This window comes from Cygnus atratus, chromosome 21 (assembly GCF_013377495.2).
Source record: "Cygnus atratus isolate AKBS03 ecotype Queensland, Australia chromosome 21, CAtr_DNAZoo_HiC_assembly, whole genome shotgun sequence".
NCBI classification, from domain to species: domain Eukaryota; kingdom Metazoa; phylum Chordata; class Aves; order Anseriformes; family Anatidae; genus Cygnus; species Cygnus atratus.
In genome coordinates, this window is record NC_066382.1 from 506,911 (window position 1) to 525,879 (window position 18,969).

Sequence of the window (18,969 nt, forward strand, 5' to 3'; positions counted from 1 at the left end):
CAGTTCTGCTCTAATGAGCGTGTAAAAGCATTTCCCTCCGATTTCACGTTCAGAGCTTTTTCTCCTTCAAATGAAGTGTTTTTTCTTACATTTCTGTGCCTGAGCCAAGACGGGGGCTGCACACTTGGAAGCACGGTGAGCTCTACCAACAGCCGGTAGCGCGAGGACTTCATCGGGCAGGGCCCGGCAGAGGCGAGCCGTCCTAACGCCGCCCGCGGCCAAGGGACGCGTGACCGCAGCCTTCGGGCCTCGTGGATGCTCTGGCTGGTCCAGCACACAGCAAACAGTTTGTCCTCACCCAGATACTTCCTGGTTTACTCCCGAAAGCTGAAGTGAACTCGTTTCAGCTGCCGGCCCAGCACAAAGCTCTCATCTCCGAGCCCTGCCCGGCCCCCAGCCGCTCACCCGACCTCCGTGCCCACATCGCCCTGCACGGAGCGACGCGGGGCAGCCGTCGGGCAGAACGGGGAGCAGGGAAGTTCCTAATAACAGCACTTGATAACATCGCTGCAGGACGTTATACTCTGTGATCACGTGGGCAGCAGAAGCAATTAGTCAAAATTAAATATTCTTGTTGCTCTTCAGAGATCACAGGGCTGATGCAGACAGTGAAGGCATTCCAGCTTCATAAGTGCTGGCTGCTCTACAACTGCAACGCTCGTTTCCAGCAGCCAGCCTGTTGTTTCAGGAAACTCAGCACTTAAGCAAAACATATCTGAATTAACTGGAGCTTAATGGGAAGCATTAAATAAAACATACTGAAAAATTTTGCAGTCCTCATGAAGTTGTAATGAGCACTGTTGCTTTTTCAGAGTTTTGCCATCTTGGGAAAGCATCCCCAAGTGTTGCCGTCTCACAGAGGGGATGCCAGGCATCCCTTCCTTGCTCTACCAGTAGTGACGATGAAGCCTTCATGAAAATAGCCCTATGCATTATTACAAAGTTTACGTTCAAATATCAAACTTCGCATTCATTCTGGTGCAGGTAATCCAAGATTTTCTTCCTGTTCCACTTATGCCATATGCCTGCTCTCAAACCCTTGAATTAGTAACACATTAAGCTCCTTCGATAAATAAGGTAGGAACCGGTATGCTAATGTAGTGAAGTGTTACAGTCCATCATACTGGCCAGTGCCGCTCGAAAACAAATAGGTGTTTCTCATTTTCATATAGAAGCGTTAATTCTGAAATGCACTTAAAAGCATTAACAAACAAACAACAAAAAAAGAAACAAGAAATAGGCCCTGCTGCTCCGTCACTACCCAGAGCAGTACGTGGATGAACAAACTCGTGACGACAGAGCCACAGAGGTAACTGGCTGCCTGACCCCTATTTCCTGGGGGCCTTAAGGGGAACTTGAGTTGCAGGTGGCAGACAACGTTACCACTTACACCTACTCTGTGCTAGCCTAATAGCTAGCCCAAATGCTCAAGACTCACTTCCCGTATCAGTCTGGGTCCCTTATAACCCTCAGGCAATTCTCCAAACCTTCTGAATCTTCTCTGCACTTTTGAGGAAAAAAAAAAAAGAGAAATAACTCAATGTCAAGTGGAAAGGAAGAATGTCACTATCTTGCAAGCAAAGCAGAAAAGCAAGACTAAATCAGAGACATAAATGAGCATGCAACTGAAATTCACTAATGCAGTGTTGTACGTTGACTTTCCACAATAACAACAAATAAAACTCTCTAGGTGAAAACTGGAATGCTGCTCTAAAAAGTTCAAACAAATACATGCAAACATACAGCTGCAGTAAGCACTTCCAGTGCAGAAGCACATAAAATACCACAATACAATGGCTATACTCAGTCCCAAATTTGCTTTTTTTTTTTTTAACAAGTTAAAGAACTCCTAACATGAAATAACATCCAAAAAGCTTTGCAGTTGCACTTAGTTGCACATTATCAAGCAATAACTAAGCCTGAAATTTCTAAAAACTAAACTGAAAAACAAAAAGGATGTTAAATACCCCATCAGCAAAAAATGGCATTTCTTGCTTGACCCTCAAGAAGAGCCTAAGCCCATTTAACAAGTATTACTTTTTTTTTCTACCATGGCAAGTCTGGGGTTTTCCCTGCAGAGAACGTAAACACAGAATGTGGCCAGAAACAGAAGCTCTAAGTAATATTTTACATTTTGGATGTTTAACTTTTTTGTCTTTCTTTTACTGTGCCATTAAGTGTTTACAAGGATGATTAATGACTGCGGCTGCCAACTCCATTAATGAAAAGCATCTCTGCTCAAAACTGCAATCAGGTTTTTGGCAAGCGCCGTACAAAGACAAGGTTACATCAACACCCTTCAGCCCCTGCACCTATTTGTGTCACTGAAATAGCACAACAGTGTGGGAAGCTCCCAATTCCTAGATAATCTGACCGCTCTACACGAAGCAGCAGGATGAATTTCCTGCAGACAACATTTCTCGCTGCCTGAAGTGATTACCAGTTAATGAGCCGGTGACCTTTGCCTCCTCTGTTAGGGGACAGCTCGAGAGAAGAGTGACAGCGAGCGCCAGGCAAAGGCAGGCGCCCCGAAACCCCCCAGAGCACCGCTCCCACCCGGCCCCGCGCCCCCTCCCGGAGCCCCGGCTCAAGGCGAGCGCACTCGGAGGATTTCCCCTGGGGAGCGCAGGCAGGCTGCGAGCACAGGACAGGGGAGCCCAGAGGTGTCACCGCTCCTCCCGGCCAACTGCAGCAAGCGCCACACTGGGGAAAGCCCTTGCTCCACCAGCCCCCTGGAACTAGAGCCAGCTGTATTACACAAATACTGAAACGGGTCAGAACGAATGGCAACTAAAACCCAAGAGCAGGGCACCCTCACAAACGCAGCTCTGCAGAATTTTCTGGCAATTAACTAACTTGCCCTAATGTGAGAAACCATACGAAAATCCCCTTTCTGTCTTCCCCAGAGCAAAACAAATAAAAACACACACACTTTCACAGGCATCTCAACAATGTAAATCTATAATTAAATGGCTTGGCTAGACTTATGATTTTGTGTCACTGGGAAAAAAAATTAAATTGGAAGGAACACTTCCTTCACTGTGAAATATAAAAACACCATAAACTTGATTTAAGAAGAGATGACATCTTGATATGGAAATATATTTCCATCAAACGTTTTAGTTAAAACTGCATAATCTGACTGAAAGCAAACATCTCAGTAACACGTTCTAAGCATTTTTAAATGCTCCACTCCTTGCTGCTCACCACACTATTTTAGTGAATGTAAAGTCAACCACAACCCATCCAGTCCTCAAAGGATATTGCTTCTCCAGCCTAATTACCCAACCCACAGCAAAGCATGACCATTATCCTCAGTCTACGGATGAAAGTGATCAGAAAAAGTTATTTGCCTGTGTTCCCACGGTGATGCCCTGGTAGAGGAAAGAGCAAACCCCAGCTGCTCCTTGACCTCTGCACTGAGCATTTGCAGCATCTCATTTGCAGACGACAAAATCCTCGGCAGAGCCCTACCGCCGGGTTAACGTGTAACACACACCCTTCGGATCGGCTCAGCCTGATGGCTGAAAACATTCGCACTTCACTCTAAGGGCACACGACTGCGTATAAAAGCCACGCTTAGGTTTCCTTGAAATATTTCCGTACAAAGCAGCAGAAAAAGCATTGCTGACAGGTGCCCCTGGGTGGGAGATGGGCGCAGCCCCGGTCGCATCCCTTCCCACACCCCCAGCACCCTGCCCCACCTGGGCAAGCCCATGGCAGGACTGCCTTGTCCCAGCCCGAGCAAGGGAGGGCATCAACCTCGCGGCACCATCGCATCCGTAAGGTACTTGAGGCACTGCCTGCTGGAGTTCAACACAACGCTCTCAGACGCAGGCTTCAATTTTCAGGCAGTCCTGGGTGTAGCCAGGAGCTGGACTCGATGATCCTTGCGGCTCCCTCCCGCCCTGGGACAGTCTGTGATTCTACAGACCTGCCTGGTGGTGAGACACCTTGCAAGCAGCACTGGTGGTTTTGAAACTAACACAAAGATTCTTTAAGTACCACTTTATAAAACATGTTTTTTCCTTCAATAACTAATAACTTGTGCCTTCTCCAGCATATTCAGAACACCTGTGTAGTCAGATTAGAAATATATTCCCTTAGGAACCAACTCTGAAATGTAGTCCAGCATTATTATTCAATTATACCCTAAGAAAAATGCAAGTTTTGTAGCACCGAACAGATTTAAACTTCCAGGTGGGGCAGGGAACATACTCTCTAAGCTAAGTTACCCCTTCCCATATAAACAACCCAAGTTTTCCAGGAGTTTATCTAGGCGTAAGATTCTGCTGTTTTGCTCTGCCCTAACAAGACCAAAAATCTCTGTCCACAATAAAAGCTCTCCCCTTCTAATAACGCAATAGGGAAATTGCGACCTACACACCACACAAAGAAACAGTTCCTCGTCCCCACTGCGTGGTAACAACAGCGACAGATCTCAGAGGTAAGAGATATGACTGCGACAAACCTGACATTCAGAAAAGCACAAGTGTTTTTTGTTTGTTGTTTAACATACCAGCTGATTATTTACCATTACTAGCAAACAATCCATCTAGAATTAAGGTATGAGACAAGCCCACAACTATAATATGCTGGCAAGTACTATCAGAAACGTTACCTTTCCCCCTGTCCAGAATGCTGAATTCTCATCTGACTCATCTGACACTTCCAGCCTCGCTACCCAGAAGGAATAAAGGCAAGGGATCTTAGACAGTTTGGACTGTTCCTCAACTTTACCTAGGACCACCAGACACCTGAATTTTGTGTAAGTTTCATTTCACATCAGTGAACACAGGTGTGATGTGTGGGTTAACAGGAGATAAGCAAACTAATGCATTCAGAGTAACTGGATTCCAGGATAAAATGTCTGATTCTCTGTGTCTTCTGTCCTTAACCGGACTGCTCAAAAATTAGGCTAGTTAGGCTAGTTATTTCAGGGAATAATGCTGTGCAAGAAAGAACATGCACTGTTTTGGGTTTTTGTGGTTGTTTGGTGGTGGTGGTTTTTTCGTTTTGTTTTGTTTTGGTTTTGGTTTTTTTGGTTGGTTTTTTTTTTGAAGTCTTTATACATTTTAAATAGCAAGGTAACATTGTTTACTACTACCAAAATATCAAATTTGAAACAATTTTGAAATGTGTCAATAAGATGATACAAAATTCGACTCAGACAAGTGACATACACATGAGCAACAGACTCCTACTGTACCATTAGTCAGCTTCCACATTTGCCCTTAAGTCTAGTTTAAAGTTCATTTTTAACATTTAATATGATTCTATTATTTAAACAACAGGTTTCAGAGCAACTGAATTTATATTCTGTAACTAACAGGGCACGTACTCAGAAAAAACAATACATAAGCATCAAGAAAATCCGTATGTTTAAGAGTAGCAGATTTAACTACCTCATTAGTGTTCCAGCGGTGCCTCTCCTTCGGTAAACTTGAACATTTTGGTAGACATTCAAGCAGCTTCTTCGGTAAAAAGATTTTTACATGACTGCCATTGCTGTTCCCATGATCATCTAGAAAGAGGAGAACACACATGATATATACAAAAGAGAAGAGGTGATTTCTGTTAGCAGATCCTAGTTACAACACAACTTGGAAATCTAGCAGTTCACTTGTCAAATAGCAGGTAATGTGCCATTGCAAATAAGAATACAGCCTTCTGCTGAAATTCCACCTTTATTTCAGAAATAAAAATACTGTTTAATTCTGTACGGTTGCAAAGGGAATAGCTGTGATGGATTTGTGCACAAGCACGTGTGTGCGCTTACCTGTGACTATTTTAGCTTATTACTTCCCTCTGTGAGACTTTTTTTTACAAGCAATAACAACAAAACATTATAGAAGCTGTGACCACAGCAGTATGACCTGCCAGGAAAGTCGTAAATGAAGTTCACACTAGACAGGATTTGCAAGTAAATAACCACGGAGCTCTTGTACCTGCTATAATTTTGTCAAGCTGCAGCAGAAATGCAACTGAAGGTCTATTAGTTCATTTAAAACTCTATAATGCACTGTACCCTGCTTGAAAACAAGTTACTTTTCTTTCCATGACAGCTCAGAAAGTGAATGTAGTTCCTCAAAATGAGTGAGGCAGAAGGATGGAAATCTTCCTGCCTCACTACACTCAGGTGTCTCAATAGCAGAAATACTGAAGAATACAAAATCATTCTTTTTTGGTGCTAAAGGTAGATGGAAGGTGCACTGATGTCCCTTAAAAATAAAGAGACCCCCAAAAAACCCAAAGCCCCAACAACAGCCTGGCAGAAGTCCCAGAAGCACCAACATCATTATGTTTCTTTACCATACTTCAAGCAGCACCTGGAGAATCGGGACATACATAAACGAGGTGTGTTTATGGACTAAATCAGTCCCCTCTGAAAAGGGAAACACAACAGCAGGACAAGACATCCAAGCTGTACAAGCTACTACACAAAGCTTTTATCAGCTCTCCTAAAGCCTCCCTCGCTTTCCTCTGCTATTCTCACGCTTCTTGCATACCACTGCCCAGAATCTCTTACACACAGACTTCCTCAGCCAGATTTCACCCTACAAAATTAACTCATAGTAATTTCACATTTGGAATATTAACTTTTTCCTTTAACACCTCATCATTTTATGCCATTGAGCAGATGCCAGTTTCACGATAAAACTCCTGTGTAATTACGTACAACATTGAAATTTGCTGTGACCTGTAGCAAACAAAAGCGAATCTGTGCTGCAATCACGTTAGAAAGCCGACTAAGAACACAAACTAGTAGCTAAACATCCCTAGTGTTTTTAAAGCTTGATTATAGTCCTGGATGTGTCGAGTTCAACAATATACATGCCGTTAAATCAACTACTCGTGCAAGCGCAGCAGATGAGTTTACAAGATAAGCAGCGATGTGCAGGATAAACGTGAGCTGTTGTGTAATTTATGAGCACCGCACGTTCGGTGAGCTGGTGGGAACTTCACTGTGCCACCGCGTTAGCCCAGCCGCACGGGGATGGCCGGCGGCACGCAGGAGGGTCAGGCAGCGCCGGGCACGCCGTCTCACGGCACCAGGCGAGGCCGTGGGCAGACACCGAGGGCCGGCAGGGCCGTGCCGGAGCAGAGCAGCGGCTGGACAGGAGCCGACCACGGCTCCACCACAGGACGCTTCCTCTGCCGGCTCCTCGCAGCCCTGCCTCCGGTGTCACACATCACTCGACAGGGCTTCGTGGCCGTGACTTTCTCCCGATGTCCTGCGCACGTGCCTGTCACGCCATCGCGTCCCGCTGCCCGCCAAGTGTCCACGCACCTGGCGACCCGTGGGGCTACGAGCACACCAGCTCACGTGGGGCCAAGAACAGAAGCTGGCGGGGCCCCACCAGCACGGCCATCCGCCAGCAGGTCGCACTTGCATTCGGGTCTGCCATCCAGTTTAGCTGGTACCTGCTTAACACTCCCTATATTAATTTCATATCGTTTTCATTTCTCATTCAAAATATTGCATTGCATTACATTCAATTCATTAAGAAGGCAAAGTATTTTGCATCACACGTTATTGCTTTTATCGGTCAAACGACACCCCCAGTTGCATCTCATCAGCTTATTCTCCACAGGCACATTTTAATTGTCATTAACTGCGTAACTTCCCCTTACCTCCGTATCAGGCAAGTCCTACATCATTCGTTCATTCTGCAAGGCTGGCAGACCTACAATTATTCAGCTCATTTTACTTTCTCCCACTGTCATCAGTTATCGGCATTAATAATCCAGAAAGTGCCTATGGATAGATCCCTTAAAAAGGTTTTGGTGTAAGTTACCGGAACTTGCTAGCTTTAAACCTTCCAACTCGCATCGTCAGTAGCCCGTACCTTTGTATTACTGCAGCAATGGAAGGTACTTCTCATCACCCTGTAATGTGACCGTACCTTGCGTATGCCCCCCCTTTCTGCATTTAATAATGACATTTCAAAAAAAAAAAAAAAAAGGCCCAACACTGAAACAACTGTCACCTTCCCTGATGTTAGAGGGTCTAACATGGGGGGGTCTGCCTTTCTGCCAGAGGATCGTCCAGCAGCATGGTCAGAAACGCACACAATTCCATAACACGCAGTGAATGCTAAATCTGATCACCTCCGAAACAGGTCTGACCTCAAAAAATGATGGAACTGACCAACTAGCTATGAAGATTGAACGAGAAAGTGCATCACCCCAAATGGTGCTCGCACACTTGCTTTAGAAGTCAGTTGCCTTTCCATCCAGTGGGATCATTCATGACAATCCTAAACCTGAAAATGGTTCTTCTGCGCTTATCTACTACAATTTTATTTCTTGGACTTTGAATATAGAGATGTACTACTTGGAAGTGCTTCTATTTCCAAATGGAGGATAGTCTACGCAGATAAAACAGCAAAGCTTGGCACAAAAGACAACAATTTTCCCCCAGCTGCGCCCACTGGTGTTGGCAGACTTGGTCACCCCCGGACCTCCACTCCAGTGATTCAGCTTCCTTCTTCAGAAAGCGTTTTGCACCCGCAGATCGCCAACATTGACTTCTCAGAGTTCAAATTCTTCCAAACATCACCTTGCTACTCTTGTTCCTCACAAACGCAATCCTTTCAACTAAAACATGTCAATCTTTAGGGAGGTGGAGCAAAAAAAAAAAAGTTTGGGTTTGAAACAAATCCAACATTTCTAGACAGCCTGATGTAGCCACCCCGCTACCATGTAGTCTTAGGATGAAGCTGGAGGAATATGAATCAACCCTATTCACACCTGAATTACAGAGCAACCATTAGATCCCAGAGGGAATAGTGTACATTTACTCAGGGCTAAATTTTCCTCTGTAGTTAAAAAAAAAAAAAAAAAGGAATTTGCAATTTCACAATGCTTATTTGATTTTCCTGTGGAAATGCAAGCCAGATTTGTACTTGAACTTTCACCCTAGTATGATTTTCGCTATGGATGTGACTTATGACATTGTGATCTGCAAACCCACCCAGCGTCAATAAAAAGTGCTTTTGCAAGCAAAGCTGCACTTGCACAAGAAGGATTTGCCAGTAAAGCTCTATCGACATGATTTTTTTTTTTTTAGTGTAAAGCTGGCCGCAGCTCAAAAATGCCTCCCATGGCATGCACAGCTGATTTGGAACATTACAATAAGGAAGCTATGTAGGCTGCCTTATTTCACTGTAACGTATCTCGTTGTAATTCAGTATGAAAATCCAAAATTTAAGTTCCATTAGCAGTCTCCAAGATTACTCATTAGTGAGACAAAAATCATGTGAAATTAAGAAAGTACAACTATTATAAAGTTCATAGAAAGTTCCATATTAATTATACCACATAAACCCTTCGTAATTTTATGGGTTTGTTCATGCTCCTTGCACTTTATCCTCCCAGGGGATGCAACATGGGCCATAAAACTTTAAAGTGCACAACAGCAAATCACAGTGAGCCTCTGTTCCACCCCTGCTTTCCAAACATCTCCCCCCTTTTCTTTTTTTAACTGGTTCTTAAATTTTCTGTGATCCAGAAGGTGAATTTACTTCTCTAAACCATTTGACTACCACAGTTTATCAATATAACTTATAATTGGGGAATACAGAAATGTCTGAATGGGTGTTGATCAAATGCTGATTTGCAGACAGTTCTATTCGGGATATAAATATAAAGAATAAGCTCATAAAATCACAAATAGAAGTTTTATAAACTCATTTTTATGAAGTAATAACTTCAGTGTTAGCCATTTGCTAGCCTACCTCACAGAAGAGGTAAAAGGTATCTAAGTGTTATCAACAGGTGTTTTTGTGTAAAACAAACAGTTAAAACTACACTGTCAGCATCTGCTACAGAAATGGAATGGGAGGCCATCAAGAGAATGAGAATAATACGAACATGAGTAAGAATATGCCATTTAGCTGCTTACAGCTTCTTAAGCAGCAGAACCAAGTAAACAGTGTTCAGAACTGGTACCCACACAAGCACAGCAAACACAGGCTACTTGAAGTCATCCAGTCCCCGACAAAACGCAGTACGAACCCACGCAGCTCCTCCTCACAAGGAAAATAACAAACGCGAGCCTTATTTAAGAAAGTTCAGATGCGATTGTACCAAGGTCTGAAGCCAAGCATGAACTCCACTGTCCTTCCTCCCAAGCTGCATTTCTCATCCTAGTGGCTTTTCTGAAGCTCCTCCCCTTTACGGAAAACAAAACAAGCAAAACCCAAAAACCACTGTTCTTCCAACGGCTTTTGAGTTTTCACTCGCTTTTCAAAAGATGATATGGGAAGAAAAAGACAAGAATAAGAGTTAAAATATCTGTATTTGTTCGAAAGAAATCAATGTAATTATTTTGCATGCTCCTATCCCACGTGTTGGTTGACACTGATATCCGCTGAGTCCCAGGGTGTGGGTGGACGTTTAAAGTCCCCTTCAGGTCCCACATTCAGTCTACATTCTTTTACTTGCTGACTTCTGGACACAGCCAAAACCAATAAATTCAGTCTGGCAGAATGAAATCTGAAGAATCGTCCCCAGGCAAGTATCTGCGGGACGGACATACTGCAGGGAATAGTTGAACTTTGCTCCTGGCAGTTTCAATCAGTAAACAAGCAGCAATATAGTCAAAATCAACAGCTTTTGGTCTGTTTTCTAGAAATATTTGGACGATTACATTTGCAGATCTCTTGGCAACAAAACCAGATTTCTAACTGTCCGTCAAGACGATACAACCAAGTCCAGCCCTCCAGTGCCGCGGCGAGGCAGGGCTCCGTGGGGCTCCAGCGCTCGGCCCAGGCGCTTGCCAAGCAAAGGGACGCGCGGCCGCTGGATCGCCTCCGTTACGCTGCCCTCGCCGAGGACAGGCAGGCTCGGAGGAGGCCTGGGGGCTGAGGGGAGGGTGGGAGGAAAGGCACAACCAGTGAAACAGGGGCAAGAGAAGGGGAACGCGCGCACAGCAGCGCGCGTCCAGCTCCAACTGCTTCCTGCGGGGAAAACCAGGCACAACGAGGAAAACCAGAAAGGATTAGGAAGAAATAACACAAACGGTAGAGTATCAAGGACGAACAATGAAATAATTTTTCTCTAGTAAGTTATTGGATCTAACCCAGTTCCTTGGAATATTTTTGATAAATACTTTGATGCTACGACAAGCTCCGTGAACCGTTCTAGAACTGTAAGAAATACAATTACAGCTAAAAACCCGCCGCTGCATACTGTAGCCCTGGTTCTCCCCACAACAATGTACGCTTTGTAAGTCATTTTATCCTTTTCACATAGCAAAGTTCCTTGATGCTTTATAGCTGAATTCAATTTAAACAACATAGTTATATAAAACTGCAAATGGTGCGTTTTGGGGAAGAGTTGATGGCACAATCCTTAATGAAAGCCTCCGCTCTGATCGAGGAGGTCTGGCTTCCACAATTAGCTATTTATTTCTTAGGCTGTACATTTATCACCAAGCTCAGCTTTGCTATTGCACTCAGAAGTGCATCTCCCTGAACCAACAGAAACGGCTACCTCTATTCCACAAGCTCCACCTTTTTTCCTCCCATGTCAGCCACACGGGCAAGGGGTAAATCCCCCTGCTAAACGTACAAGACAAAGGAGAATTTGGTTAAACCCGGAAGGTACACAGACGTACCTTTATTTGGAAACCAAACTTTAGGAGTGTAAAAATGGTGCATCTACTTTATTTTTTCTCCTGCATTTCACAAACATGTTTATGCATGACTTTCAGAGTGTTGCTTTTAAACATGACAAGTACAACAGAACAGACAGACCAACACTTGCTGCAGCCAACAACTCGTTTGTTTGAGACCTGTCATCGATTCCTTCGTTCCCTGGTCTTCACTAAGATTACATCAGATTCAACTGCAATGAAACAATGAAGAAATGGGTATTTTTAATCAAGCCTAGCAAAAACAAACCACCAATTTTTAGTTTTTTAATGCTACGAACTTTCTGAATGTTACCACAAATTTTCCGTGAGTCCCAAATTATCAGCTACAGTTAGTGAAATTAATTACTTTTGCTGTAGCAAACTGTCACTACACTGACTTCTACAGATAAGACAATAGAGGAGAGATGGTAAAATTGAAAAAAAAAAATTGCAAAACCCTCCAACTTCAATCAACTATAATACTGCATCAGAGCTGGCTTCTGGTTTCACAGTAATTAACATTTTGTCATTTATCCTTTTCAAATTTTGCAATTCTATTTCTATAAAAACCCATCTGTGACTCCACTTTCACAGCAGCAGAGCTACTCTGACTCTACACACTATGGCAGCACCATTCACGCATTTTTTTTAATTATTTATTTTAACTATGAACAGTTTCAGTCTTTGGGTTTGAAAAGGTATCTGGAGAGCTGGCAGGAAAAAAACAAAACCCTTCGGTCTGACAGTGTGACAAGAGCAGGAGGACGTCGAGCTCTCCGGGGCCGGCAGTGACGGGAGCACCCCAGTGCTGCCACTTAGCTCCTGCTCGCCCAGGGCAGGGACTGCTCCTCTGCGCACCCCGTGCTCCCTGGGGAAGTGGGAACCTTCAGCACTGCCCCGAAAGGAGGGGTTAATAGAGAAGCCAGCACCTCTAGGCGTTCCTGCCTTTTAACCCCAGCAGGATTTAGAACAGGTTAAATACAACACAGGGCCAAAGGGGTTCAGCAAGCTACAGAAGATGAAGACGAGACAAAGCGAGGGGAAAAAAAGTGGGAGAAAACATCTCAGCAAGGTGTGGAAGAGGGAAGCCGGGAAACACCGAAAACGCAAGAAGCTGCTGGAAGCACCGCGTTTTAATTAACGAGGCGCTGCCTTCCACAACGCACTCCACTAGCCTCATTTCACTCCGTGGAAGTTTTTTTCCCTGCAGATATATTTGGTTTATTGAAGCAGAGACAGAAGGGACACTAAAAAAGGAAGGTCACATTCCAGTTCCCTCTTTCTGAAGGCTGCCCGGGCAGAGAATTGGGATAGCTCTTCCCCCTTCCTTCTTCATCTCCTCCTTCAGTAACGCACACCCTTCCAAGCAGCTCTTGAAAAGACTGCAAGTTTGAGAAGAAGCTTTTAAAAATATCACTAAAGCTAGCGCCCAGTCTTGGTAAGTTCTGAAAACATTTGATTAACCTTACTTTTACATAGCACTTCCACTGTTTCCTGATACAGCGAATTAATTCTAAGTTACAACATCTGTAAGAAACCTTCCCACGGCAGTAGTTAGAAAACACCACGCAAATAACCCCCCTCCAAAAACTTGGGAGTAAAAATGTTTGGGAAAACCACTGAAAATGACAGCTGTAGACTAGGATTAGAAAACTCCAGCTTTACACAAGACCCGCACTTTACATCAAAAATCTTGCCCATAAAACAGTTACAATGCCACTACTACTCAAAAAAAAAACAAAAGGCCTCAAACACACACACAGCTCCTGCTGCTTCAAAAAATGAAGGCAGCTTTCTGAAACCACGCTGCCGGTTCCCAGACCCTCTGTATGGGTTTATGACTTCAGTAAAAGGCCCTTGACAACAGAAATGCTGGTAAAATTTAAACGGCTGAAATTCGGCAAAAATTCTGAGATAAGAGAGTGCACTAACCTGAGAGTCAAACTCTGCTTCTTCACCGCGACAGTCAAACCTGACCGAGAAAGACAGCAGCACGGCCAGCGAGGCACAAAATCCACAATCCATCACGTTTATGGTGAGCCAAGACTCGTTTAAGGAAAAACGTTATGCAACGCTTCCACAGAGGGAAGTAAATAATCGCTGACAACAAAACTGAGAATGCTTTGTTTCCAAAAGGTACGTTTCCCAAACAGTTAAGTACTCAATAATATCTGAAGCTTAATTCCTTATTGTTCGAATCAACAAGGAAACCTGAACAGCTGCCAAAATCCCCATTTACTCCCCCCATATGCTTGGAGAAAAAACCACAGGTTTGTGGAAGGTGGGAACTTCCCCAGGCAAGCTACGGCAAAATGGCAGATCCAGCTAACTCCACAGCTAATGCCCTAAAACCTCGTGCTCCGCTATATTAAAAACTAAATAAATAACGAGAGCAACATGAGTAAAACTTCCATAGGAAAATGGATGTTTAATTTTATAATCTTCAGTCTGGTGCCAATCGCAGCTAGCGAGTGGAGCGATAATTACCCGTGGTCGACCACGGCAATTTCAGACACGGGCACAAAGTTCTGCACAAGGGCACAAAATTCACCCACCGCAGCGCTGCCTTCCTCCTCCCCAAACGAGGCGGTCAAGGGAAGAGCCCCGGTTTAACACACGTGTCGGCAGTCAGCTCCAAGTACGTGATGGAGCAGACAGGCACCAAGAGGGCAGGATTTTGCACAGAAGCGCCAACACCCCAAGAAATCGCTCCACAGCAAACACCAGGCAGAAACGCCAAATCACCAGAGAAAATGACGATTTAGATCCCGCGTCTCAAGCATCCCGACCAAAACACTATCAGCACAAACCCGACGCCCATACTGCTTCTTCATCCTTCACGTGCACATTCACTCAAGCACGTCAAAACTCAAATCATCCCGGGACCATTGCAGGCATTCTTGTGGAAACACCTTTTTAGTTCTTCCAGCTCACATGGGAATCACCGGGAGAAATTCCACCTAACGACTTACCCGTTTATCGACCCAGCCTGAAGTAACAGGCAGGAAATTCAACAACCGTCTACAAACTTAGCAGGCATAACAAATAAAAGGGACAGCTCCTGAGCCAGATGCACAATTTGAGCACAAGGGCACTATTCTATTTTATCTTGAAGTTAATAGTTTCAGATATTGGTTCATTAGAATAAACAGAAATTTAAAAGAAGGTTCTCTCTCTCTTTGGGTTCTTCTCAATTCAAACTTTTTCTGCCCCCCGCTTTTTTTGAAGAGGACCACTTGCCCCGAGTCCAGAGCCCGTCACACCCGCTGAGATGGCATCTCCCAGGCTCGGTTCAGGTTCCCGTTTAAGTTCAGAGACACGGAACACAACGAGAACTGCAGAAGCCACAAAACCACTGCCGCAAGGAGCACGAGGAGCTTTCAGCCATTGGGGCCGATGCTGGCCTGCCCAAGGAGACCAAAGCAGGAACCCACCCGAGCCCCCCAAGACGTGGAGACCCCTCCTGCGTTAGGCGCGGAGGTCACAGGCTCCCTGCGAACTCGCACCTACAGAGGTTTTTCTGCTGCCAGCCCTACACCAGAGTTGCTGACTGGAGCATGACAGGGAAACTCAAAGACCGACAAGGTCTGCAGAACAGGCTGTCGCAGTCCACAAGGCTCGGTTTTACTGTACCACGGTGGCCGGATCGAAACAGATTGCTCCCCAAACAAAAGCAGGGTTATTCCATACAACTAACCTGCAAGCTTTTTGTTGAGAATATTCAAAAAAACCATAAAGCAAATTACATCCTCTCCTCAAGCATCAGCATTACTGCTGACGCACTTGTCTTGACCCACGCTTTAACACCCTTCCCATTTAACGTTCTGGCTGGCAGAGTTTAAGTCCAAGGGATGAACGGCTCGTGCCCCGACACACCACGGAACTGGGTCACCCCACGGAGCTCTGCTCTGCGCGTACGACAGGGAAAGCGGGCGCTGCTGGGGAGCTGGCCTGTGGAAGGCTCCTCGCTCCTGTGTCCTACGCCAGTCCAGAGAAGGGACCCAGCTGTTAGTCAGCTAAGTCAAACACCTGGCCCCAACAGCAGCCTTGGCACGTTTAAATGCTGCCCATAAGGGTCCCTTTGCCAGCAGCTCGCACACAGCACTGCGTTAGAGGAGCAAATGAGGTCCCAATGCTTCAAGAAACAAAAAAACTTCAGCGGAGTACCAAAAATGAATTATCCCTAAGGAACACAATAAAAGTTGCATTAAATAACAAGTGTAAAGGTCAAATTACCTTTCGAGTCAAGGAGTGCTCATCTGCAGGACTCCAAAGCCATGGCTTCATCTGCATATGACTGAATATACAACAGCCGTGCTTTACATAGAAAAAGTCATTGCGCATTAGCACAGAAAGCCCAAAATGAAGAGAAATCAAACCTGGGTGTGCTTTTGGTGGCAACTAAAATTTCACAGTTTTAACTGTGAAGTTAAGATAGAAACTAATTCGTTTCTCATTTCCACCAGATTTATCCAGTTGGCATTTCACTACTTCAGCGGAGTTAATCATTTTTCTCAACGTAAATGAGGAAAGAACGAAGCCCAGGGTTCTCCAGACCACAGGAAAGACAGAACTAATGAATCTGGAAGCACCAAGAAGATTAATAAAAGATGAACCTGACAACATGCTCATAACCACCGCTACTATTTAAAACCTGTATTTCTGTACAGCACTGAAGTTTCATCGTGCTGGACAGAGTACATGCAAAAACCAAACCCAAGGCGGTCACGGCATGCGATCCACAGCTCCTCCATTAGAAAAAGCAAACCAAAAAAGGAAATCCCAAAAATACTTTGAGTGAAAATTCATAGAAAGAGGCGGAGCCATAACTCCTATCCTGAGAAGGGGATTCCTGGTAAAAAGCGCAGACGGGTTGGAAGCAGGCAAATAAACGCTTGCTCCAGGGGGTGACAACAGCCCCGCGTCGGCGTCACCGCGGTACCGGCACGGCCGGCACTCACCTGCCTCCTGACGGCCCGGGGGCTGCGGGGGGCCGGGCGCCCAGCGCCGTGCAGCGGGACCCGGCCCGCGGACCCGGGGCAGCCCCGGGAGCCCCCCCAGGGCAGCGACGGGAGGCCTGCGGGCGGCCAAGGGGCCCGGCCGGGGCGGCCCTGCCTCGGGTTAAAAAAAAAAACGGGGGGAAGGAGGCGCAGCCCCGGGGGAGCGGCCCCGCCGCCGCCCGAGCCCCCGGGGCCCGGCACCCCCGTGCCGCCCGCCGGGCCCCGCCGCCTGCCCCCGAGCGCCGCGGCCCGGCACCGGCGGAGCAGCGCTACCCCCTCGCGGGCGGCAGCGCCGAGCGCCGGCCCCGGCCCCGGCCCCGCTCCGCGCCGCCGCCAACTTTCGGCCCGAGTTGGGCGCTGCGGCTCCCGCGGATGCTCGGGGCGGCCCCGCCGGGCCGGGCGAGCCGTGCCCGCCGCCACGGCCCCCGCTCAGCTCGGCACGCCGCCGCCGGCCGGGCCGGGGCCTGCGGGGCCGCCCCTCGGGGGCCGAGCCCAGCCCGGCTCTGCCCGGCCGCGGAGGCCCCGGGCGCGAGGGGACCGCGGCGGAGGCGCCCGGCTCGTGACCGGCGCGCGCCCGCGGGGCACGTGCGCGGCCGGCGGGAGGGAAGAAGGCGGGAGGGGGGGGGGCAGGCGGCGGGCACGGCGCGCACCGGAGGCGGCGCGGCCAGGCCCGGCCCGGCCCGGCCCGGCCCGGCCCGGCGCGGCGCGACCCCGAGCGGCGGCGGCGGCCCGGAGCGCCGCGCCCTGCGCCGCCCGCCCCGCGCCGGCCGGGCCGCGGCAGCCTCCATGTTGGCGGCGGCGGGCACGTGCCGGCGGGCGGCGGGAGGCGTGCCCGGCCCGGCCCGGCCCGGCTCGGCCCGGCCGCCACGCGGCCTGCCCGGCCCGCCGCACATGGCCGCCCGCCGCCGCCCGGCCCCGCGGGGGCGCCCGCTGCCGCCCGAGCCGTGGCTGCGCGGCGGGGGCCGCGGCGGGGGGCGGCGCGGGAGGCCCGGCGGCGGGCGGGCGGGCCGGGCGGCGGGCGGCCCGGCGGCGCTCTCACCTTCCGGCTTGTTCTCGGCAGCCATTTCCCCTCCGCGCGCCACATCCTCCTCCGCCTCCTCGCCGCCGGGACCCAGGCGCGCGCCGCCTCCTCCCGCCGCTGCCGCCGCCGCCGCCGCCGCCGGGCCGGGCCCCCCGCGCGCACGGCGCCCAGCCCGCGCCGCCCATTGGGGGAGCCGGCGCGCTGACAGCCGCGGCGGCCAATGGCGGCGGCCGGGGGGCGGGCGGGCGGAGGGGCCGGGCGCGAGCGACGGCGCGGCCCGCCAATGGGCGCGCGGCAGCGCCTCAGTGACACGCGCCGCAGCCACTCGCCGGCCGCGCCGGCGGAACGAGGGGGGCGGGGCGCGGCGCGTGACTGACGGCCGCGGCGGCCACTCGCGGAGCGGCCCCGCGCGAGCGACGGCCGCCGGAGCCAACCGCGGCGCGCGGGGAGCGGGGCCCGGCGGCTGACGCGCGGCCCCGCGGGCGCCGGCGGCCAACGAGCGGCGGCCGCCGCCGGAGTGGCGGCGCGCGGGGCCAATGGGGCGCGAGCCGGGCGGCGGAGGGCCCCGCGGCCCCGGCGCCGCCCATTGGCTGCGGGCGGCCCGGGGGCGCCGCCCCCCCGCGCCCTGCAACCCTAAACAAAGGCGCGGATTGGCGCGGCGGGCGGCGGCTCCGCCAATCCCCGCCCAGCCCCGCCCCGCCCTGGGGAGGCGCCCCGAGGCCGGCCGGGGGCCGCGGCCCCTCCCCGGGCCGGCACCGGGCGGGCGGGGGGGGTCGGGGCCGCGGCAGGGGAGCGGCCGCCCCGTCCTCCCGGAGCAGCGCGGGCCGCGCCGTGCCGCTGGCGAGGCAGCGCCGCCCCCGTCCCCCGGCGGAGCGGGGCCGGGCTCCCGTCGGCTCCTCCGCCCTCACGGCCCCCCGCAGGGCAGGCCGGCGGCCCGCCGTACCGGAGAGCCCGGCCGCTGCCGGGCCTCGCGGGGCGCTGCGGGGCACGGCCCGGCCCCGGGGGCGCGGCCCAGCGCCGGGCCGAGAGCTGCGGACCGTGCCGCGTCCTGAAGGCGGAGCGGGGCCGACCCGGACGAGCAGCACCGGCCCCGCCGTGCCCGCAGCCCGGCCCGGCCGAACGCAGCGAGGGGCCGAGGCTTGACGCAACGCATCCCCTTGACCAAAACGAGGGATTTTTAACTTTTAAATCGGAAGCTAAAAGCTGAGGCGTCTGCGGAGCAGGCAAAGCACCCTCGGACGCCCCAGGCTCAGAGGTTTTCAGGAGCTGCGCAGCGTTTGCGATCAGCGCGTGGTAGCGCTGCTGCC

At 49.8% G+C, this 18,969-nt stretch overlaps 1 protein-coding gene across 1 annotated transcript in view; it reads right to left on the reverse strand.

Moving 5' to 3' along the window:
• CAMTA1 (calmodulin binding transcription activator 1) overlaps positions 1-18,969 on the reverse strand; it is a 376,374-nt gene that overhangs the window by 340,262 nt on the left and 17,143 nt on the right. Inside the window, exon 3 of the mRNA XM_050714866.1 lies at positions 5,406-5,524. Within this exon, the coding sequence (XP_050570823.1) occupies positions 5,406-5,524 (119 nt within the window). The remainder of the gene's footprint in view (positions 1-5,405; positions 5,525-18,969) is intronic.